This window comes from Saccopteryx bilineata, chromosome 3 (genome assembly GCF_036850765.1).
Source record: "Saccopteryx bilineata isolate mSacBil1 chromosome 3, mSacBil1_pri_phased_curated, whole genome shotgun sequence".
Taxonomy (NCBI): Eukaryota; Metazoa; Chordata; class Mammalia; order Chiroptera; family Emballonuridae; genus Saccopteryx; species Saccopteryx bilineata.
The window spans coordinates 35,482,997-35,507,318 of NC_089492.1; the positions used below are offsets into that span (position 1 = coordinate 35,482,997).

Sequence of the window (24,322 nt, forward strand, 5' to 3'; positions counted from 1 at the left end):
CCACCAAGGGCGACGCTCTGCCCACCAGGGGGCGATGCTCTGCCCATCCTGGGCGTCGCCATGTTGCGACCAGAGCCACTGTAGCGCCTGGGGCAGAGGCCACAGAGCCATCCCCAGCGCCCGGGCCATCTTTGCTCCAATGGAGCCTTGGCTGCGGGAGGGGAAGAGAGAGACAGAGAGGAAAGCGCGGCGGAGGGGTGGAGAAGCAAATGGGCGCTTCTCCTGTGTGCCCTGGCCGGGAATCGAACCCGGGTCCTCCGCACGCTAGGCCGACGCTCTACCGCTGAGCCAACCCGGCCAGGGCTGAGTGCTTTCAAACTCCAAGCTAGGGGTCACCAAACTATGGCCTGCAGGGCCGCATGCGGGAGGCCATTTATCCAGCTCCCACCGCACTTCCGGAAGGAGCACCTCTTTCATTGGTGGTCAGTGAGAGGAGCATAGTTCCCATTGAAATACTGGTCAGTTTGTTGATTTAAATTTACTTGTTCTTTATTTTAAATATTGTATTTGTTCCCGTTTTGTTTTTTTACTTTAAAATAAGATATGTGCAGTGTGCATAGGGATTTGTTCATAGTTTTTTTTATAGTCCGGCCCTCCAGTGGTCTGAGGGACAGTGAACTGGCCCCGTGTGTAAAAAGTTTGGGGACCCCTGCAGTAAGCTATCTTCAAAGATTGAAGGTATGAAAATATTAAAACATAGTGGAAGAAATAAGAAACAACCAGTCTTTTCTTTTTTTTCTAAGTGAGAGGAGGGGAGTTAGAGGGTTTCACATGTTCCTCTACTTGGATCCACCTAACAATGCCCCTCTGGGGCCTGATGCTCTGCCCATCTGGAGCCATGCTCACAACAGCTGTTTTTTTAAGTATGTGAGGTTGAGGATCCAGAAAGCCATCCTCAGCTCACAGGGCCAACATGATTCAGTCAATTGACCATGGTTGGGGGAGCAAAAAAGAGAGAGAGGAGAGAGAGGGTGAGGCGTGGAGAAGCAGATGGTCACTTCTGTGTTCCCTGACTGGGAATCAACCCGGGACATCCATACACCAGGCTGATGCTCTACCACTGAGCCAACCTGCCAGGACCAAAAATAACTAGTCTTAAGGAAGAATAGATGTCCATTGTTAGCTGGCAGTGTTACTTTACCAGAGTTCACTTTCCTTGTTTTTACAATAGGCATGAAGTAATGGCACTTGCTTCAAGGGTTTATGGCAAGATAAAATAATACCTAAAACTTCAGTCTAATATTAATCTGTGTTGATTATTATTAGCATTAATGTAAGTATTACCATATTACACACAGTATTGTTACTGGCCATAGGATTAGTTTCCAGCTACTGGTTTTGCTGTCTGCCATACTCTTCAGGTTGGGTTTCAAAAATTTGGATGTCATGGTACTGTCCTGCTAAAATCCTCAGTGGCTCCCATTTTGTTAAAATAAAAATGATTGGGACTAATGGATTTGGTCCTTGATAACCTGACTCCTACCTCTGTCACCACCTCAACCTGCCCCTCAATTTTTGGTTCTAAGGAGATGTTTGCAGTTCCTTACGCAAGTAAGGGGCCTGCTTTCCTTCCTACCTGTCCTTTTCCCATGCTTTTCTCTCTGCCTGACACGACCTTTTTTGGTGTTCTTCACCAGCATCAGAAGTTTGAAGGATTGTTTTATTGTCTTCTAGCTTCCCGTATTGTTGAGAAGTCCAAAACTAGTCTTACTCTTAATCCTTTGTATGTGACCCACTTTCTGGAAACAGTTTTTGCCAGTGTACTGAAATTTTACAATGTGTGCCTTTGTACGCTGCTTTTCCACTGCTTTGGTCGCTTGGGTACTTTCAATCTGGAAACAAAATCTCTTTGGTTATGGGAAATTTTCTTGTATTTAATAACTTCCTACCTTCAATTTTCTCTTTTCTCTAGATATTTTTTAAATTTAGTATTAGACTTAATGTTTCTCGTTTTTGTTGTGTGTGTTTTTGTTGTTTGTTTCTGGGTTTTTTTTTTTGTTTTTTTTTTTTTTTAGTGAAAGAGCATGTGAGAGAGGAAGTGAGAGATGAGAAGCATCAACTTGTAGTTGTAGCATTTGAGCTGTTCATTGATTGCTTCTCACATGCTTTCACAGGAGGCAGGGCCTCCAGCCAAGCCAGTGACCTCTTGCTCAAGTCAGTGACCTTGGGCTTCAAGCTGATGAGCCTGCGCTCAAGCCAGCGACCCTGTACTCGACTGTGGGACCTCAGTATCCCAGGCTGATGCTCTAGCCCCTGCACCATGACCGGTCAGGCTTATCTTTTGCTTTTTGTCTTTTGTTTTCCCTTCTAAAAAGCTTTCTTCATCACTACTTTGTAATCCATCTATTAGGTTTTTAATTTCTGGCATAATATTTTTAATATCTAAGTTTAGTGGTAGTTTTTTACTATATATAAATGAGATATATAGAGAGATATATAGATATATAGATATAGATACAAAGGCTTCTCAGTGAAGACCATTGTGATATTTCTCATTTGCCCACATAGTCTTTTTTCTTCAAGTTGCTTTTTATCCTGCTTTTTCAGTTGGCATAAATATTTCTGTACAGCCTGACTGGTGGTGCAGTGGATAGAGCGTTGACCTGGAACGCTGAGCTTGCAGTTTGGAAATCTGGGCTTGCCTGTTTGTAGCATATATGACAAGCAGTCAGTGAACAACTAAAGTGAAACAACTATGAATTGACACTTCTTATTCTACCTTCTCTGTCGCCTTTCTCAGTAAAATTAATATATAAACATCTTAAATATATAAATATGGACATAAGTATAAACAAAAAAATGAGTGAGAAGAAAATTACTGGGCATGTGGAATTACAGTTTTTCCACAAGTATTCAAAGGCTTTCTTCTTATGGTATAAGTAAAATATGAAGTTACAGTAGGCTGAGTTAGACTTAGGACATAGTTTTTAATAAACTTTGCAGACTAGAATGAGATGTAAAGTTCCTTTATATGGTCTGTGGCACATTCTCCATGACAAAGAATTTAGTTAACGACCTAAGGATTACTCTAAAGTTTGAAATTGGATCTATAGACATGCAGATTTAATTTCCAGTGTTATGAAGCATAAAAACCCAGCAGCTTAGAGTGACTGGGCCAGCACAACCCCCTCTGCAAGTGGTTGAGTACTCTGTGGTCTGGCCTCTTACTGGAGACAGAGTTGATGGAGTTGGGGCAATTCAGGCAGAAACCCACTCAGTCCCTGGCAGCTTGGTTGCTGCAGTTATAGGATATAGGGGTGCATAGCATCGTGCTCTTTGGAACAGAGATGGAGAAATTGGCTGCCATTACCACGCAATTCTTGAAGCAGTGTCTTCAGAACTTCCATGACAACCTAGGAAACCATACTCTGTTAGAATGGGTGATGGCTGTTATTTGTACAGTATGGCAGAAATCTGGAGGCTTGCTGAGGGCTGTGAGTTGGTGACTGTTATATACAGAGCTGCTGCTGCTGCAGATCCTCTGGGAACTAAGTATGAGGAATGCTGCTTTGTGTGGGCCAAATCTGGAAGTGTTTGCAGCAGGGATGAGGTACCTTATTCTCTGTAGTGTCTCATCAGCCCTTTTCAGGTCGATTGTAACCATTTTGGGCCCCTATGTGGGGCAGTCCATCAACACAGTTTTACAGGTGGTGGCAGGTTTGGGGGCGGTGGAGACAGCATGAAGCCATAAAGCTGTGCAGGCCCTTGCCTGTGTTGCCACCCCCCAACCGACAAGTTGTGAAGGTTGAAATGAGTTTGTCAAGATTACCCGTTCCAAGATGTGGGTAGATTTGCTTGTGGCCGGGGCAGATAGTGAGAAATTAGATGGCAAATCTGTATTTCTCCATATATGACACACAGTTTTTGAAAATTTGGGGTCTAAAAACTGGGTGTATCTTATATACTGGTTGTTGTTTTTTAACATGCATTTCCTGCCTTTTTTATGCTTATTTTTGCACTTGTTTTTGAAGACAGTGATTTGTCATCAGCCACAGATGAGGACAATCTAATGCAGGGGTCCCCAAACTTTTTACACAGGGGGCCAGTTCACTGTCCCTCAGACCATTGGAGGGCCGGACTATAAAAAAAAACTATGAACGAATCCCTATGCACACTGCACATATCTTATTTTAAAGTAAAAAAAACAAAACAGGAACAAATACAATATTTAAAATAAAGAACAAGTAAATTTAAATCAACAAACTGACCAGTATTTCAATGGGAACTATGCTCCTCTCACTGACCACCAATGAAAGAGGTGCCCCTTCCAGAAGTGCGGGAGGGGCCGGATAAATGGCCTCAGGGGGCCGCATGTGGCCCGCGGGTCGTAGTTTGGGGACCCCTGATCTAATGGATGGGAGTTTTGACAGTGATGAGGAGTTGTATGAATTTTATGATGAATAAAACTTGAGTTCAATAACTTTATGTAATACATTTTTTTTCAAATTTCAGGCCCCAAAATTAAGGTGCGTCTTTTACATGGGATCATCTTATACATGGAGAAATATGGTAATAAAGTTCTTTTGTAGCTTTGGCGGCAGCTTAATGAGAACAGAAGTTCCAGCTGTTGTAAAAGTGGGGAAAGTGGGTGGCCCTGGCAGCTTCAGGAAGATGACTGGTGTTCAGGTTGCACGATTGCAACATTATATAATGGAGACAGCCGTGGGAGAGGAGGATCCCCAAGACCCATTATCCAAGTTTGAGTAGGGGGAAGGTAGAGGGACCAGCCTAACAGGTATTGGGGGCACAGAGGCCCCATGTGAAATCACCAGTCCACAGGTTCTCTTCTAATGTGCAGCAGGTATTGGCCTTAGGAAATAATAGCTGCTTTTTTGCAGCAGCAGCAGCAGCTAAGAGAACTGTCAAGGCAGCCCAGGCCTTGAATGTGTTTGACCCTACAAAGCCCAGTACAGTTGCCGAGGGGTTTGGATGGGGCTTGTGGTAACAGACAGAGTGCTTATGAAAATGTCCTGAGGTCTGTTAATAAAGAGCTGTATGCGAGTTGCCTTTAATGGACCTGTACCTTGGTGATAGGCTGCACCGACAGCTGGGCTGTCTATTATGGACTGATCATTGAGAGTATAATGGACTCTTGAAGCAGAGACTGCAATGAGACGGGGATGCTGGCTTACTGATGGATGGACATGCCACTTGTGGACAGTACTCCAGGAGACCTTGATGGCGGGGGCACCACGGCACCTGTGAAGAGCACCTATGTAATTATTGCATAACTTGTGCTGTTGCTGTAGTCTGTTTGTTTATGTAATATACATCACTCCTCACACAGGGACCATCGTGGAAGGAACCTGTGGCACAGATTGTGAGGCAAGCAACCCTAAAGGGGTGGACTGTTGGGAAAATAGCTGTGTTAGGCTTGCTTGCTTGCACTTTGCATGATTAGTGCTTGAGCACATGGCAGAGCCATGTGTATATAGACTATATAAGGCTATGAGTGGTGCCTGACCAGGCGGTGGTGCAGCGGATAGAGTGTAGGCCTGGGACACGGATGGCCCAGGTTTGAAACCCCAAGGTCGCCAGCTTGAGCTAGGCTCTCCAGCTTGAGTGTGGGGCCACTGGTGTGAGCGTGAGGTCATAAATATGACCCCATGATCGCTGGCTTGAGCTCAACGGTCACTGGTTTGAAGCCCAAGGTCACTGGTTTGAGCTCAAGGTTGCTGACTTGAGTAAGGGGTCACTCCGTCTGCTATAGTCCCCTGAGTCAAGGCATATATGAGAAAGCAATCAATAAACAACTAAGGTGCTGCAACAAAGAATTGATGCTTCTCAGCTCTCTCCCTTCCTGTCTATCTGTCCCTATCTGTTTCTTTCACTAAAAAAAAAAAAAAAAGCTAAGGGTGGGTTGACTTGGAGGATTGCGGATTGCCTGCCTACCACTGTGAGGGGTCATTTTCGCTGTTTGTTTGCCTGTTGCCATGAGAAGCAGTTTCCCCCTGCTTTTTAGCTTGTCTGCTGTTGTGAGAATCTATTAAACGGTAGTGGCCCAGTGCTTTCCGGCTCCGCAGTTCCTCTACCATCTGACCAGATCCAATGTGGACCTGCCTGGCCTCTGCCACTGGCATTAGAAGCACTCACTATGTACCAGACAGACATCATTGCATTTCTCTCTCCTAATGAAGGTATATGTCTAGCCACTTTGGATACTAATGCTTTTAATTCCTTATGAAATGGTTATGGGGGTGCACTTGCTATTTTCCGCCCTGAATCGGTTTACCTTTTTAATGTAATCATTTAAGTATATCTGCATAGGTGATTGAAAAAGTTTTTCATTATGGGCTTTAGAGATGTTTTTTTGAAGAGCAAAGTGGGGAGGAGAGATATGAGAAGCACCAATTTATAGTTGCTTCCATTTAGGTTTTTTTATTATCATTATTATTGCTTCTCATATGTGCCTTGTCTAGGGGTATCAACCCAAGCCAGTTAGCCCTTGCTCAAGCCAGCAACCTTTGGGCATGAAGCCAGCGATCTTTGCGCTGAAGCCAGTGACCTTGGGATCGGGTCAATGATCCTGCGCTCAAGCCAACATCCTCAGGGTTTTGAACCAGGGCCCTCGACATCCCAAACTAATGCTCAATCCATTGCACCACCACTGGTCGGGCCGGTTTTAGAATTCTGATGTCAGTAATGGGATGACACCAAATCCAAAAGAAAAAAGCACAAAGACCAAAGACTGGCAGGTAAAAAAAAAGTAAAAAAAAAAAAGAGGAAGCTCAGTGACTTTAATTTGGGATACATGAGTTAAAGCCAGAACAAGCTGTATGTAAGTAGGTGTCCTTTTGCCTTTTTTGGGAGGGTGTAAAAATTAATCTTTGAATGATAGAAGGGAGTTATATGATTTTTCACTCTTCAGCTGTAATAAAATACCTAAAGTAAAATTAGCTAGAGAAAAGGGAAATGTTTAACTAGTGGTTGGGGTTGTGTGGGTTTTGTTTAAACATATGCAAAATCCCCAATCCTGTTTATGTTACGGTGGGAGTGGGGGACCACATTAAACAAAATAAGTAGATAGTATGGTATTTTAGAAGGTGATAAATTACACAGAAATTCAGCAGAGCATTGTGAATGCTGGGCAGGGAAGGGCATATGAGTGTTATAAAGATTTGTCACTCTACCTCGTGTGTGGAGGAGGCTTCAGAGAGGTGCTATCTAGAAGAATGTACACTTCAGTGGTTTTCAACCATTTTACACTTCGGAGCTAGTGAAAATAGGAGACTTATTTCAGGGACTGCTAAGGCAGAAATCACCCCGAGCATAAGTGAATTCAACTAAGATCATTGACTCTATAATCTTTATACAACATTGGGGTGATTAACTCTTTCACAATGGGCACAAATTTTCTGGCAGATGGGTCTGCGAGCCCGTGGTTGAAAAAACTGATATATTCACTAATTATTTTTTTCAAATTGAAGATAAAATTTTATATAGAAAGATACAGAGGTAGAAAGGTGAGCTAGCTGGGCTGTGTGGGTTCAGAAAACAAGTTAAAGAGACAGAAGTAGGGCTTTTGGAGCTTAAGAGAGAGAAAGGCAAAGGTAGTGTGCTTTGGGGAGGACAGCAAGGGGGGAAGGGAAAGGTGTGTGTGGAGAGGGAGAGAATGCCTATACCTCACTAATTATTTTTTATTTTTTTATTTTTTGTATTTTTCTGAAGTTAGAAGCTGGGAGTCAGACAGATTCCTGCATGCACCAGATGGGGATCCACCCGGCATCGCCACCAGGGGGCGATGCTCGGTCCATCTGGGGCATTGCTCCGTTTCTGTGGGAGCCATTCTAGCACCTGAGGTGGAGGCCATCGAGCCCTCCTCAGTGCCTGGGCCAACTCTGCTCCAATGGAGCCTTGGCTGTGGGAGGAGAAGAGAGATATAGAGAGGAAGGAGAGAGGGAAGGATGGAGAAGCAGATGGGCGCTTCTCCTGTGTGCCCTGACCAGGAATTGAACCTGGGATTTCCACACACTGGGCGGACACTCTACTGCTGAGCCAACCAGCCTTCCTCACTAATTCTTTACCTTAAGTTTACAGGTATCTCAACAACCTCATACTGAATTCATCTTATTTTCTCCCAAACCTATACTCTTCACTCTTTCACCCTGTGTCCCATGCAGGTGATTCTACCAATTTAATATGTATGTGAGTCCAGGTTCTTCTCTGCCTCCACTAACTTCTAGAGCAGGGGTCGGAAACCTATGGCTCGCGAGTCAGATGTGGCTCTTTTGATGGCTGCAGCTAGCTCACAGACAAATCTTTAATAAAAATAATGTTAAAAATATAAAACATTCTCATGTATTACAATTCATTCATTTCCTATCACTCATGTTCATAGTTGTGGGTGACTGGAGCCAATCACAGCTGTTCTCCAGGACAACACCAAATTTTTATTGAATAATGCGTAACGTACACGGGTTGTTGTATGGCTCTCACGGAATTACATTTTAAAATATGTGGTGTTCATGCCTCTCTCAGCCAAAAAGGTTCCTAACCCCTGTTCTAGAGTAATGCAATAGCACACCTCTCTTCCTTCTGTCCTCTATTCTGCCATCAGAGTGTTTCCAAAATTCTCTGCAGATGATAAACTTCAGACCCCTTAAGTTAACACACATGGAAAACTTTGCATGACTTGGATTCTTCCCCTTCTCAAGATTTCTTTGCCCATGCCACAAACAAGTTTTGGTTTACAGCTACAACAAATTTAGTTTCTCTGAAGCACCCAACTGTTTAAATTTTCCTGATCTTGCACATTTTGTTTTGTTTGGATTCCCATGAACTGCCTTTTAAATTGTCACTTGTCCTTCAAAATCGACCTTACTTTCTGAAGTTATCTCTAACCCCTCATTTCTCTTTTCTTGTGCCTCTACTAGTCCTCTATTAAAGCACTCATACCAGTGAGCCACATATGGGCAGTAACTGGGCTTTACTCATCTTTGGATTTCCAGTACCCAGACCAGTAGTTGGCACATAGAGCTTAGTTGTTAGTGAATTTAAGGCAATCATATGGAGAAATGTCCTGTTAGAGGAGGGTGGTGGTGACAGCTGCTACTGTTTAAAATTAATGGCTGAACTTTATTTTTTAAAGATTTTATTCATTTTTAGAGAGAGGAGAGCAAGAGAAATTAAGCAGGGGCTAGGGGTGGGGGTAAAGGAGCAGGAAGCTTCAACTCATAGTGTTTGCTTTTCATATGTGCCTTGGCCCAGCAAGCGGGAGATTTCAAACCTGGCAACCTCAGCACTCTGGGTCAATGCTCTATCCACTGTGCGTAGCCAATCACACGGTAATGGTTGAAATTTTGAAGAAGCACTGTGTAAGCACAGAATAGTAAAGGAAATTTTAGGGAACAGGCGAAGGAAAAGCCAGAAATAGGAGACTAGGAAGAAGAAGGGCAGAAAGATGGATCGTGGCATATAACAGATACCCAGTAAATACGATAAAACCATCCGTTTTTAGGTGCCAAAATTCAACTATAATTCTGTTTAGAAATACATACTGTAACCAAATTAGTCCGACCTTTTAGACCTTATCCTGTGTATATCTGTACTTCTAACCTAAAAGGGATCGTTCTGTTTGTAACCTGCTTTTTAGACTTGATCATCTCTGGAAACATTTTCAAGTGAATATTTCCCTACATTAATTTTTAAATGGATCCACTGTAGGACCTACAAGTCTTTCAATATAATGCTTGAGATTGGGAAGCGCTGGAGGCTCTTAGGGTGGGCAGAGGGAGGACCGAGCCCCGCCCGCAGAGCGGGAGGAAGGGGCGGGGCGTAGCGGTTACCCGGGCGGGCGGTTCAAACCGAAGCAGAGAAGCGGGGCGGATGCGCGCGAGCCCGGCGTGGGTGTTGCCATAGCCGGGTCTCCCTGGAGGCGAGGCCGAGGCTCCTCCCGGGCGCACCCCGCAGCGTTGCCTCTCTCGCCTCCCGCCCGTGGGCCGGGGGCCCCGCCAGGCCCCGCAGCCCCTCAGCCCGCAGTGGGCGGGAGCGGGGGCCCAGGTGTGTGCGGACGCCCAGGTGTGTGCGGACGCCTGTCGTCCTCCGGGCGTCCCCGCCCCGCGCCCCGCTTTGCCTTCCAGGTGCTGGGACTAGAGACGCGCTCCGGGGCAGACCACTTCACTGGGCCCGCTCCAGGCGACAGCCACCCACCCTCGGCCTGCCGTGGCCTTCTGGGCCCGGAGCCGTGCGGGCCCCGCCGGCCGCCAGCCCGGCCTCGGGAGGGTCGCGGAGGGACGCCGCGCTGAGACCGTTACCCGCCCGCCCGCGCGCGGACAGCCCCGCGGGGAGGCAAGGACGGCGCCCAGCTCGCACTGCCTTTCCAGAAACCCGAATTTGGAAATTTTCCTCACTTCTAAGACTAGTTGGAGAAAACTAGGATATTAAAATTCCCGTCGTTAGGAAAAGCTGAAGGGAATTCGATATGATTAGGCCTTTTCCAGTGTTAGAAATAATCCGTCCCCTTCAAATGGTAGCAGTCACCGAGCACGTTTCAATTGTTCAAACTAAAGTACTCTCTTAAAGTGGTCTTTCTTTGACATGAATTTTAAAGGCAAGGTGAGAGATTTTCTTGTTTGGAAGCCTACATAACTTTGACATCTAAGAGTTCAAGATTTACTGATGGTAAGATTTTCCACTTTAATATTGTTACATAGTATTTCATTCTCCTTTATTATTTATTTATTTTTTCAGCGCTCTATGCTGTTAAGTGTTCTCATCGATTTATCAGGAGACTGCTGTTAAAAACTGAATATTGAGGAGGCTTGTTTGACTCATCAGTGAACTGTTGAATCAGTAAAGTAAGTCAATGGGCTTCTCATGATTTGGCATGAATAATTTAAAATAATTTAAAAATTAGCTTTGAAGCCCTGGCTGGCTGGTTCAGTGGTGGAGTTGTCCGCCCTGCGTGCGGAAGTCCGGGGTTCGATTCCTGGCCAGGGCACACAGGAGAAGCGCCCATCTGCTTCTCCACCCCTCCCCCTCTCCTTCCTCTCTGTCTCTCTTCCTCTCCCGCAGCCAAGGCTCCATTGGATCAAAGTTGGCTCCGGGTGCTGAGGATGGCTTCGTGGCCTCTGCCTCAGGCAGTAGAATGGCTCCGGTTGCAACAGAGAAACACCCTGGATGGGCAGAGCATCGCCCCTTAGTGGGCATGCCGGGTGGATCCCAGTGGGGCACATGCGGGAGTCTCTCTGCCTCCCAGCTTCTCGCTTTAAATAAAATAAAATAAAAATAAATAAAATAAAAATTAGCTTTGAAGAACTAAATTTTGGGTTAGACCAATGTCTTAGGGTAATAGAGAGGTGAACATTTTGACAACAGAACGCGTGTCTGAGGCAACTTCAAATGTGTAAGTGAACAGGAGAAAAAAATACTTAGAAAGTATTTTTTTGCTTGTTTATAACAAGTAGCCTTTGATTTTTAGGAAGAGAGGATGATATCTGTCTCCCCACTTTGTTTCTAATAATTTACCTCTCCGTTTCCCAAATTTTAGCACGGTGAGACACCTACTGGTAAAGTAGTAGAATACATGCGTTTGTTACAACTTTTTAAGAGGATTCTTTGACCTTATTTTACTAAATGATATAAGTGAAAACTGTTACTTAACAGAATAATTCTCATAGAGGGGAAAACATTCATGGTTGGAGGTGAAATTTCAAAACACAGTTTATCTTCTTAACAATATTTTGAAAACTAAAATTGTTTTAAAATATAATACATACTGTATTATAGAAAGCAGTTTAGAGTCTTGGGTGGATAGCATGTACAGAAGTTAGCAGTGATTCTCAGCATCTGGGAAGATCTAGATCAGAAGGAAACGTGTGAAATTTATCAGAAAGGAATATAGGTTATAAACACTTAGGTACTTTGCCCAATAGTAATGATCATTATATCATAAATCATTTAATTTTGTGGTTAGAGTAGCAATGAAAAAGCCCCCATATAACTTAGGCATAAATAAATTACTTTCCCATTATAGTCAAAATATATATTTCCAGGATGTTTTAATAGAGAAAACTCATATTTACTCCGAAGAAAATTTTGAAAGGTTGACAGTTGTTTTAGAGTCCTTTGACTAATCCTGAGAAATATCAGAAACAATGATAACTTTCTTACCTTAGTTTTTTTTAAGATTTAATATGAATTTCTAAAAAGAAGGAATATGATGATATTGTTGAAAAAATTAAGAAGTAAAATATTTCTAGTTTCATTCCTTACAAATATAATTGAATCTTTTATTTGGAATTTCAAGAACATTATAAAGGGTCGGTTCCCACAAATAGTTGTGCTATTAAAATCATAAGGTAGTAAAATTATGTAAAAATAGTGCTGCCAAGTTATTTTTCTTCTCAAGTATGATTCAGTAAAATATTTATGCATGGTGCTTAGACTATACTTAATCAAGTAAAAAAGTAACTTTTATTGTTATAAAATTTCCATTATTTTCTGTACTCCTAATAAATAATATATTTTGGTGTAAGCTGTCAGGCTCCTCATTTGAAAGAAAGAATAAAATTTATTTTCACTTTTTAGAAACAGATTTTGAAGATGTCAGAAAGGTATTCAGGTCAGGCTGAAACTGGAGCAGTAAATGAGATGGACTCTCCTACTGTCAATTCCAAGTACTCCAGCTTTGGAGATTTTTGTTCCACATCTTCATCTCAAGATAGTGGCTACAGTGAGTCATTAAAATCTTGCAGCTTTGATAATACAGATAAAGAATTTTTTGGAAAGAAGGGAGAAGGCCCAACAATAAACTGTGTACATCCTGAAACTTCAACTCTGAGCTTATCACATCCTTTAGAGACCCCTACTCAAAAACGGCGACTTGTCTTCCTTAGGAAGGAAATGGATAAAACCCCAGATCTTTACGAAACTCCTAAGCTCAGTGGGAAAAAATGTTTACTGCGCAGAAGGCTGGATGTATCCTTCTCTCTTCTAGAGGGAGATTTGGAATCACAAAATAGTTCTCTAGAAAGTGGTATAAGCCAAGTTCCCAACTTAGAAAAAAGTATTCCAAGCAGTTCTTCCGGTTTCCCAAGGCAAAGTAATTTTAGTGCTCTAGTTAATAGCACTTTGAAAACAGAAGAAGTGACTTCCAGTGGTCAAAAATTGAGACTTAATTTTTCTCAACAGAAGACTTCCACAGTTGATGACTCCAAAGATGACTGTAGCCTGTTTGAAGTTGCGTGTATATCTCCAATTCAGGGCAATACCCATGACTTTAGTGATAGTAGTCTATCTGTTAGTGATGAGAATACATATCCCGAACTTCTGGGCTCCTCTGGTAGTGGAACAACTTGTGAAACAGATGAGGATATATTTGTGACTCCAATAAGTAATCTTGTAGCAAACATTAAGTTAAAGGCAAGTCAAAGTCTTTCTCCTTCAACTAAAGTGAGAGGCCATATTTCAACACCTGAAGACAGTGGTTTTAACTCACTTTCTTTGGATAAATCAGAAGATTCCCTCTCTGACCAGGAGAGTTCTTTTCAAGAACTACTTCAGAAACATAAGGGAACTCTTAAAGTGGGAGATACTGTAAGAAGGTCAAGGCATCTTGGAAGGTTGCGAAGACTATCTACCCTTCGGGAACAAGGCTCACAATCTGAGACCGAAGAGGAAAACCAGATCACCCACTCTGACTCTGAAACAACACCAGCGGCTGCTTCAGACGTTTCAGAGAGTCAGCCCAGCAGTGACAGTCAGAATGGGGATTTGATTTTAGGCTTTCAGAATTTATCAAACACTCCAGCCTTGCAATTAGTGCATGAACTCTTTATGAAAAATAAAAGAAAAAGATTCCAGCAAAATCGTACACATGAATTCTTAGAAGAAAGAGATGGAGCGCAAATAGCTGTGCTGCAGTGCGTACTTGCAGGACTGATCGGCAAGAAAATGGGTCTAGATAAACTGGACATCTTAACAGAACTCAAATATAGAAATTTAAAGCATATTCTTGCAGTGGTTTTAGATTCCTTGACTGCAGAAAGCCTATGCAGGTAAGATAATTATTTTTCCTAAAATAAAACAGCCTTTTATAACTTAAAAAAAAATAAGTTGTAAAACTTTTCTAGGGCTGAGTAGTTGTGCTGTTTTTTTTTTTGTTTGTTTTATCTTTTTAAAATTTTTTTTTTCTTTGCTTAATCCTTTCACCCATTTCATCCAGCCCCTCAACCTTCATCCCCTCAGAGAGCTTTCAGCCTATTCCCCATATCTGCAATTGTTTTGTTAACTTTACCTTTGGTTGTCTTATACCTTATTAGAGGTGATTTAGTGAACTTTCTGACAGAGCTTACTAGTATAGTTCCTTCCAATAAAAGCCTGCTTTAGAAGGAACAAGATAGTCTTCTTCAGGGTAAAGTTCATGTCCCTGTCATTGGAAAGGAGAGTTTCTAAAAGTTGAACTTCAGAGTTTCAAGATGGCAAGCTTTATTCCACAAAAGTTATTTAATGATTTATTTAATAGTTCACATCTTGTTTTCAGATTGCAAATTGTAGTAAAGTTATGCTACTTGGTCAAAAATAATATAAAGCATTATGGTAACTAAGACCTGACAACATACAAAGGATACCATTTAGTTATATAAGTTCTAGAATCCACGAACAATGGTTAGCTTTCATTTTAGGATTTGGTCTTTCCAGAGACCAAGGGAATATGGATTATTTCATTTAACTTGCTAATGCAGCAATGGAAATGAATTACTTTGGGAAATTCCAAGGAATTAAAAACTGATGAATTTGTGATCACAGAGATTTCAGTGTACTGAGTGCTGCTATGTAACTATGGAGAAACAGACATTTTAGGAGTATTGAGACTGGGAACTAGGGTTATAAAGACTAAAGTGAGAATGTGTTCATACTGGCAATTTTGGGGAATCATTACCCTATCAGAAGACCCTTGGGAATGCCATAACTATGAAGGAAGGAAGCCATGTGGAAGAGTATTTCTGCAAGATAATGGTTGGGGGGAGACATGCAAGAGAGTCAGTGAACCTCTTTTTTGATAGGGATATGTCAAGAGGTTGATTCATAGGGTCCTTGCTGTTTCTGTTGTCACACTACTTCTATTAGAGCCCTTCTTCACCTTTCTCCCATAAATTAATTGTAGGCTATTGTAGAGAATTGTAGAATTTCATAGCTAGAAGTCTGAGATATCGAGTCCAATCCTGTATTTTGAAGATGAGGAAACTGAGCTCCAGAGAAGTGACCAGCCAATAGTGACTCAAGGAGATAAGAACAGATCTACAACTGAGCCCTCTGGTTTCTAATCTAGATTTTCCCCACAAGCTTATTAAGGTGTAAAGCCTTTCAGAATAAACTTGATCAGGGGTGTACTCGGTCTAACCCACGTAGGGTAATAAACAGATTAGTGTACTTATATGTGTATGCCTTTTAAAAATGTTCAAATGAGATAAATTGTTTAAAAATAAAGCAAAAAAAAAAAGAAATACAAATTAAGAGATGGCTGAGACATAGGAATTTTATTTTTATATGCTGGGTACCAACTAAAAGTAAAAACTTAGGAGATGCTTTTGGGTGCTTAGTTGTGGGAGTAGTTGATATTCTGTCATATTTCAATAATTACTTTTCCTGCCCAGCTCTACAAATTTATAGTGTTTGTATTGCAGAATGCATATAAAATGTTAGCAGTGTTCACTCTTTGTCAACATAATTTGAGATTATTGTTAGTTGAATAGCTGTGGCAAAATACCCATTATGTTGTTCATTTTTCCCCAATTAATGGGTGACTTTCTGCTTGTTCCTTTTCATCAATCTGCTGTAAGATACATGCTCCAGTTTAGGGAGAGGCAGTGGCAACTGAAGCAACCATGGTAGCTGGAAGAATACTGGTGTTGACAACTCAACTATTAAGCTGGGGCCCTCCTTGATATGTGGCTTTGTTTTTCAACTGTTCTGAGTGATTAAATTAGAGTAATAAAAGACCAGATTAACAGTGGAAGAATTACCTTTTCTTTAACAGTATAGTCAAAGTAATTGATAAATAAGCAATTACTGGACATGATTTTTTTTTCTTTAGCTGCTTCATTCTCTTAAACTTTGATTTATAAAATAGAAACTTTGTAGTGCTACCTACCCATGATTTTTATTATTTGGCACTTAGTACTTCCAAGGAAGGAATGATTGTTCTTATGTTTGTTAAATTAAAATGACAGGTTTGTTAAATATATTTATAGGAGAAATTGATTTAAAAAAACAAAAAGCTCTTGTGCTGTAGTCGATAATCATTTGCTGCAAGTCATGTTCCAAATTTTCAATCTTTGTGTCACATTTGAAGTTAAATCCTCTTAATCAGTCTCCCATGTACTCATATTGGCTTTCTATAAAACTGTATTTTTCCCTTAATCATTTATAAGATAATAATCTGTCAATATAATGCTGGCATATGATTGTTATTTTAATAGGATTTCTTTCATATGGTGAAAAATATGAAATTGGTATAGATCAAGTCATAGTTTCAATGTAAATTTTTAGTTTTAAATTTACTGTCCAAAATCTTAAAAAAGTTCTTCTTATTAATTGGCATATGCAGAAAATGTTAATCTTGTGGAATAGACAAAATAAAGGACTGATCTTTTTGTTGTAGTGTTTGGAAAGTGAGCAGAAATTGGCGTGAAATTATTGTTCAAGATAAAAAAGCAAATCAGAGGAGGAAATTTTATATTACACAACTGAAAACAGATTCTGAGGTAAGATGGATTCTAAAATATAAATATCTAATAATACCATATTAATGGACAACCTAATTTGATTTTCCTATCTTTTACTCTTTTCCATTTAGCACACATTCACTCATAAACTCTACTTTTCCCAAACTCCATTCCCTTCCAGACTGTAAGTGGAGTAGACTACCTAGCATCAGAAACATCTTGTTGGGTTTGTTGTTAAGTGTATGTCAGCTGTTAGCAGTATTTGAATATCAGTGATATGCTGGATCCTATTTGTGATTAGATCTTCTTATAGCATTTTTTTTCAGTCTTTTTTTAAGTGTATATCTCATGCCAGTTGCTCAGTTACAACGGTGAATATTTCTGACATGGTCCCTGCTCTCTTTGAGCTCATACTTTGTGGGTGATACAGGTAGGGGAAACCCAGAGTCAGTTTTCTTGGAACATTTAAAAGGAGTGCTTGATACTTGGGGATCAAGAAAAGGCTTTTCAGAAGAAAAGTGCATCTCAGCTGAGACCTGAAAGATCAATTAGCAGTTAGCCAGGTGAAGACAGAGAATATAGTGTTTCAGCAGAAGAAATAGAATACATGAAGGCCTGGAAATGGCAGATCACTACTGGTAAAGCATTATAGACTTGTTCGCCCTTGAAGATTTGAGGTCCAGCTTTGAAGGGTCAAGGAAAGCCCTACAGAAGCTGATTAATTCTTCTTCAGGACACGACTTGCCATGATAGGCACCTGATGACTCTGGCACCCATATTTCTTGCCTGTTGGACTTTTATACCTTTCTTAGGTATCAATACCAAAAGAAACTCCGAGACTTCACTCCTTTATTCTTGCTCTAGTAAAAAGTATTTACTAACATAGACAATTTCTAATTTGATTAAATATAATAATTGAGATGAAGCATGACATAAAACAAATATGAACACCCAGATACATATCTGTGGGTCTAAATATTAGAGACTGCTGTTAACTAAAATGTTAACTTTTTACTTTACTTGGATGAAAAGTTTTACCTTCTCACTTGTAATGAGTTGCTTTACAACTTATTCACAGCTCCTGGTGACTTGCAGCTACAGCTGCTGGCTTTCGGAGCTTGTAATAGTGAAGATTTTAATTGCCTTCCTAACGTATCTTTGAAGAGTGCTGCCCCACATTGCTAATGACAAACTTAAAATAATTTTTTAAGCCAACACCTATTAATATTAAACTTTCAAACCCAAGTATTCCTTACATCTTATAAGGAAGAAACCTGTGGTTGTGTTTAGCAACCTTGTAGGCAATTCTAAATAAAAATTCTATCTTTATAGCTTAGCCACTACTTTTTAAAATTGATTTTAGAGAAAGGGAAGAAGGGGGAGAGAGACAGAGAAAGACATCAATTTGTTGTTCCACTTATTTATGCATCATTGGTTGATTCTTGTATGGGCCCTGACTGGGGATTGAACCTACAACCTTGGTGTATCAGGACAACGCTCTACCCAACTGAACTACCTGGCCAAGGCACCCCCACTTTTTTGAAAATCTTGGTTTCTTAAAGGACTATACCTTTTTCCTTACTTGAACTTTTTTTCCTTATTTTGAATTTCTTTTTCAATGTAAAACACATATATGGTTAAAGTCAAATTAGATGATGAGGCTTATAACAAAACATTCTCCTGCCCTACGCCTTCCCACTCTTGATTCTTGCCCCATCAAGGCAATCACTTTCAACTCTTAGTTATTCCTTCTGATACTTACATCCACATTTCTAAATAGAATCCCTTTACTGTTATTTCTTGGCACTTTTTTCTATAGAGATTATTTGTTCTCTAATCTCTCACTACTACCACTGCCTATCTCACCACCTCTCTCTGAATGCCTTTCTCCCTTTCTCTGATCTTAACAAATATAACTACACCATTTGGGAGTGAATCAGAATTAGTGCTGACATTATGAAGACTGTTGATATTATTATGATTTTTTGACAGCTATAATAACAGTATACTATGATTAGATCTTTTTTTTCTTATATAACTTTTCCCCCGGAGTTAATAATTGCCCAGTTACTTTCTTTTTTGCTTAGTATTTCTCTATACAGGTCCCTGATTCATCTCCTATTATCTACCAGAACTGGAACTCTCCTCTGTGTAAGTCCAAACATATCAGGTATTCTGCCTATTCCTTCTTTTCCTCAGAGACTATCTTCCTCGTGTCCTTTGCCCTCTTATTCTAATTTGGACTGGTTGCTTTCTACCTGAACTACCTTAATGTATCATTAACCATAACAAAAATTGTAACCAAAGTTGTTAGATGATTTATCTCATACTTATATAGCATCATTGAATGCTCTTAATGTGTGGAATAGGATCTCAATTTTATGTTTGCTTTGCAGTAGTGAAAATGAACATTACAATTAGAATACTACACCTGTTCCGTTGCATTTCTAAATTTACTGTATTCTGCACTTGTTTTTAAATATAATTGTGGAAATGAATAACCATAAAGTGACTCCACTTGAATCAATATTAACATGTTGATGACAATGTTTCAGAAAATTTTGGTGTTCACAAACATGCACCTTTGTTAACTGCTTTACCTTGAATTGTTCAGAGATAGTTGTGCACATTTTAAGTTCCAGGAGAACAGGGATTGGACTGTTTTATTCACTTGGCACTTTAGGTTTTCCATAAATATTCACAAATGAATGAATGTTTCTTCTATCGCTGAAATTTGCTTCAACAACATATCTCTTTTTTTTGTGCGTGTATAATCACTGTTCAACAACTTCATTGAAATCCATTGAAATTTTAGTGTGCTGTTGTGTCATGTGCTTGTGGCCTAGGCTGCAAATCATTTACAAATGTAATATAGAGATGTATTGAGTCCTTGAAAGAGTTCAGCTGTATTTATTCTAACTTCTAAAAACCAATACTCATCCATTACACTTATGCATATGTTGTTAAACTGTTAATCACATAATTGCTCGTGTCCAGTTAACCTCAGTTCCTATATTTACCCTACCGTGTTTCTCATGTTTTAGGTCTCCTCACTGCTAGGAGCCAGTAGTGGCTAAGGGAGACCATCAGGGGCAAGGAAGCACAATGATAGTTGGACACATGAGGAAATGAACCCACAGTTCATTTTATTTTGATAATTGGTTAAAATTACTTTTTGTTTTTATTTCCAACTTTAACAAAATAGCTATAAGGATTACTCATTGCAAATATTTCTTGGCTAAACATTTGAGTGCTGTGGAAATCCAGTTCAGAGAATAGTGATTTCTTTTTCTCCTTTTAAAATATCAAAGCTGTTTAAAATTTAACAGTGAAATGAATCAAGTATTTCCGGGTATTGCAAAAAACAGCCAAACAAATAGGGCATCATGGTCTAACCAGGGCCATTATTCTTCTGACATGTGGCAAAGGTAAGAAACCTTCAAGGAGTTTCATGATATCCCATAGCACGCTATAAAGAGGATTCATCCCTTCTTAGACTTTAGCTTATAACGGGTTGGCAAACTCTAGTTTTGGGGCCAAATTCTGTCCATCACCTGTGTTTTTACATTAAGTTTTATTGTAATTCAGCACTGTTCTTTCATTTACGTATTTCTATAGCTGCTTTGGTAAAATAGCAGTTGAGTAGCTGTAGCTACCTGTCCGGAGATGTGTAAAATATACACTATCTTGTTCTTTTCAGAAAGTTTGCCAACCCATGCATTAAACAGAAAAATAACCAATCATGCAAACTTAAAGCTGATATTTATTTTTTAATTTTTAAATATATATTTCTTTAACTTTTAAGTGTTAGATGAGAAAAAATAATTTTCTGAAAAATAATGGTTTAGGGAGAAAATTCTAATGGTGTGAAACCACTTTCAAACATTTAGATACATGTACATCAGAAAGCTGTCCTAGAACTTTGATCGTATAGTGTTAACCCTCTTGTCTTTTACCACAGTGGGCTATATTAAATGTTCAGGATGCTGCCACTCGGCTTCATCTTTTAAATCGATCAGCTTTAAGATCTGTACAAGCTCAGGCTAGGACACCCTGTTCTCAGAAAGAACAAGCGTCAACGTTTTCTCCTTGGGGGGAAGTTTTGACACCGATAACAAGCTCTTCAGTCACTCACTTGCACAGTAAACAGGAAGAATATGTTAAGGTGAGTATTCTGTTATTAGAAATAAATATTTACAGTGTTTGTAATAAAGTGATGCTTTACATGAAACTGAAAAATTTAGTGTATATGCTTTTGCTGCAGGTTGCCAAAACGCTTTTTATTGATGAAGCATTAAAACCTTGCCCACGGTGCCAATCCCCTGCTAAGTACCAGCCCTATAAGAAAAGGGGTCTGTGTAGCCGCACAGCCTGCGGTTTTGACTTTTGTGTGTTATGTTTGTGTGCTTATCATGGGTCTGAAGAATGTAGTGGAGGAGCTGCAAATCCAAGAAATAAAAAAGATGCTCTTCCAGGAAGTGCTCAGAGTAAGCGGAATTTAAAACGCCTCTAAAGAGACTTTTAAATATAAAAGGAGCATTCCCCCAAGCAACGTTTAATCTGATTTACAATTATGAATATTTTGAAAGCATGCAAAATTTCCCATTAATGACAGATGATGATTTATTTCCTATTTAGTATATATTATAACCCATGTCATTGTACGTTTTCTTTAAGGTGGTGAGTTTTGAAATGATTTTTACTATGTCACTTTTACCCATTTTAATAACTTAGTCTTTTTAAATAAAGAATTTTTAATGTTATATATGTATTTAACTGTTTCATGTAATATTTAAAAATTGTGCATTTCATCATTGTTTTGAAATGTTCTTCAATCACTTTTTAAAAATAGTTTTCCAAATAATATTAAATTTTTGAACTTGAGGTAAATGGCCTTATAAATTTGGAAAATAAGTTTTTGACTAATATGAAATATAAATAAAATGCATTCAGAGGTTCTATTGAATTTATAATTTCAAGCTTTCTCTTAATTTGGTGAGTGTCATATTTGGGCATACTTCAGGTTAAATAAAATTTATTTAATATAACTAAGAAGACATCAAAAGTACATTTTTAGACATATGTGGTTATTCACAATGGGAATCTTAGTCAATTAATAAACCCTTGTAAGTCACACATTTCATATAAGTACTTTTTAAAATTCCTAAACTATAGGCACAGATTTCATTTGTTTCTCCAGCCTGGGTATCACTACTGTGACAAATTTGGGCTAGTTGGAAAAGACAAGTTGTTGTTGTTTGTTTTTTGTTTTTGTTTTTTGTATTTTTCCGAAGTGGGGAACAGGTCAGAGGCAGACAGACTCCTGCATGCTCCCAACTGGGATCCACCTGGCATGCCCGCCAGGGGGTGATGCTCAGCCCCTCTGGAGCGCTGCTCCAGAGCCATTTTAGCACCTGAGGCAGAGGCCATGGAGCCATCCTCAGTGCCTGGGCCAGCTTTGCTCCAATGGAGCCTTACCTGTGGGAGGGGAAGAGAGAGACAGAGAGAAAGGAAAGGGGGAAGGGTAGAAAAGCAGATGGGCGCTTCTCCTGTGTGCCCTGGCCAGGAATCGAACCCGAGACTTCCACACGCCAGGCTGATGTTCTACTGCTGAGCCAACTGGCCAGGGCCGATAAGTTCTTTTAAATAAGAAAATTTACTAAACTATTTTCAATGTGCCTTTTTCCAAAACTGATTTGAGGTTGAATATTTATTTATAGAACATTAGCAAGAAAGAGATAAGTTCTATTGTTGAACAAATTATTAAACCCAGGAGAAAATTGAAGATAGTTTCATAATTTTTTTGTTTGTGTTTAGGTAACTTATGTGTGTATATGTCTGTGTACACACTATACACACAGATTTAAAATGTAGCTTTTCTTATAGGTTATTTTAATGAGGCCATTTAAAAGTGTGAATTAGATATAGATATATTTGGAAAATCTGCCCTAAATTTTAACTAAAATTTTGGAGGGCGGAGAAGAAACAGAGAGAGAAAGAGATGAGAAACATCAACTCATAGTTGCATCACTTTAGTTGTTCATTGATTGCTTCTTATATGAGCCTTGACCAGGGACTCCAGCCAAGCCAGTGACCCTTTGCTCAAGCCAGCGACCTTGGTCTTCAAGCCAGCAACCTTGGGATCATGTCGATGATCCTATGCTCAAGCTGGCCATCCTGGCCATCCCGCGTTCAAGCTGGTGAGCTTGGGCTCAAGCCAGATGAGCCTACACTGAAGCCAGCGACCTCAGGGTTTCAAACCTGGGACCTAGTGTCCCTGGTCAACACTCTATCTGCTGCGCCACCACCAATCAGGCTAACATTTTTTTATTAACTGCTAAATAGTAAATTTTGTCCATATATTTTCTAATTTCACAGAGAATTTTTGGAGGCTAGACATAAGTATAGATAAATTATTAGTTGGCCTGATCAGGCAGTGGTGCAGTAGATAAAACATTGGACTGGGATGCAGAGGACCCAGGTTCAAAACCCTGAGGTCACTGGCTTGACTACAGGCTCATCTGGCTTGAGCAAAGGGTCACTCACTCTGCTGTAGCTCCACCTCTCCTGTCAAGGCACATATGAGATAGCAATCAATAAACAACTAAGGTGCCACAAGGAAGAACTGATGCTTCTCATCTCTCTCCGTTCCTTTCTGTCTGTCCCTCTCTCTGTCTCTCTCTCTACTCTTTCTGTCAAAAAAAATTAATTGTATTCAACATGGTACATAGTCTATAAATTTTACATCACATTTTATGATTTATTCTAACCAAGTTTAGTTCTCAATATTTAATTTCCTGAGATACTTTGCCCAGCAGGCTCAACACACTTTTTTATTTTATTATTTTATTTTATTTTATTTTAGTGTGACAGAGACAGAGAAAGACAGAGAGAGGGACAGACAGATAGGAAAAGAGAGAGATGAGAAACATCAGTTCTTCATTGCGGCTCCTTAGTTGTTCATTGATTGCTTTCTCATATATGCCTTGACTGGGGGGCTACAGCAGACCAAATGACCCCTTGCTCAAGCCAGCGACCTTGAGCTCAAGCTGGTGAGCCTTGCTCAAACCTGATGAGCCCACACTCAAGCTGGCGACCTTGGTGTTTCGAACCTGGGTCCTCTGCGTCTCAGTCCGATGCTCTATCCACCGTGTCGCCACCTGGTCAGGCTCAAACACTTATTAATGTTCAATTAAGGCTTCACTTTTTTCCTTTGTCAGACAAGTTTCTTTGTTTTTAGGAACCTTATTTCCCATTTGATTCTATTAATTTATGAAATCAACTCCTTGATTTAATTTAAACTATGTGCTTATCTTTGGCCTCTCTTTCTGTGTCTCAGATCAAATCATATCTTCTATTGTCATATAGATATTTTTGCTATTTTAGCTTGTAATTTCTACCTGGCCTAAATGCCTTCCCAGAACTGACTTTTTAGGTCTTAAAAATCACAGATCTAGTTATATGATACATTTAAAAAAAATAAAATACAAGATTGTCTATATACTTGTTTAAACTTTGTTTTTAGAAATTAAATTTAATGGGGTGACATTGATCAATAAGAGTACATAGGTTCAGATAATATGTATTTTTAAATGTTTACCCAATATCTTATGAGTTTTTATTATTTTATTACAGATTACTGGGAAAGAAAAGTG

General features: G+C 39.9%; 1 protein-coding gene across 1 annotated transcript; it reads left to right on the forward strand.

Annotated features, from left to right (window-relative positions):
- Positions 1–10,491: 10,491 nt before the first annotated feature.
- Positions 10,492–21,180, forward strand: FBXO43 (F-box protein 43). Its single transcript, XM_066264642.1, has 5 exons — positions 10,492–10,620; positions 12,529–13,997; positions 16,604–16,706; positions 20,629–20,832; positions 20,932–21,180. The coding sequence occupies exons 1-5, from the start codon at positions 10,618–10,620 to the stop codon at positions 21,178–21,180; spliced, it is 2,028 nt and encodes a 675-aa protein (XP_066120739.1). The 5' UTR covers positions 10,492–10,617.
- Positions 21,181–24,322: the final 3,142 nt, after the last annotated feature.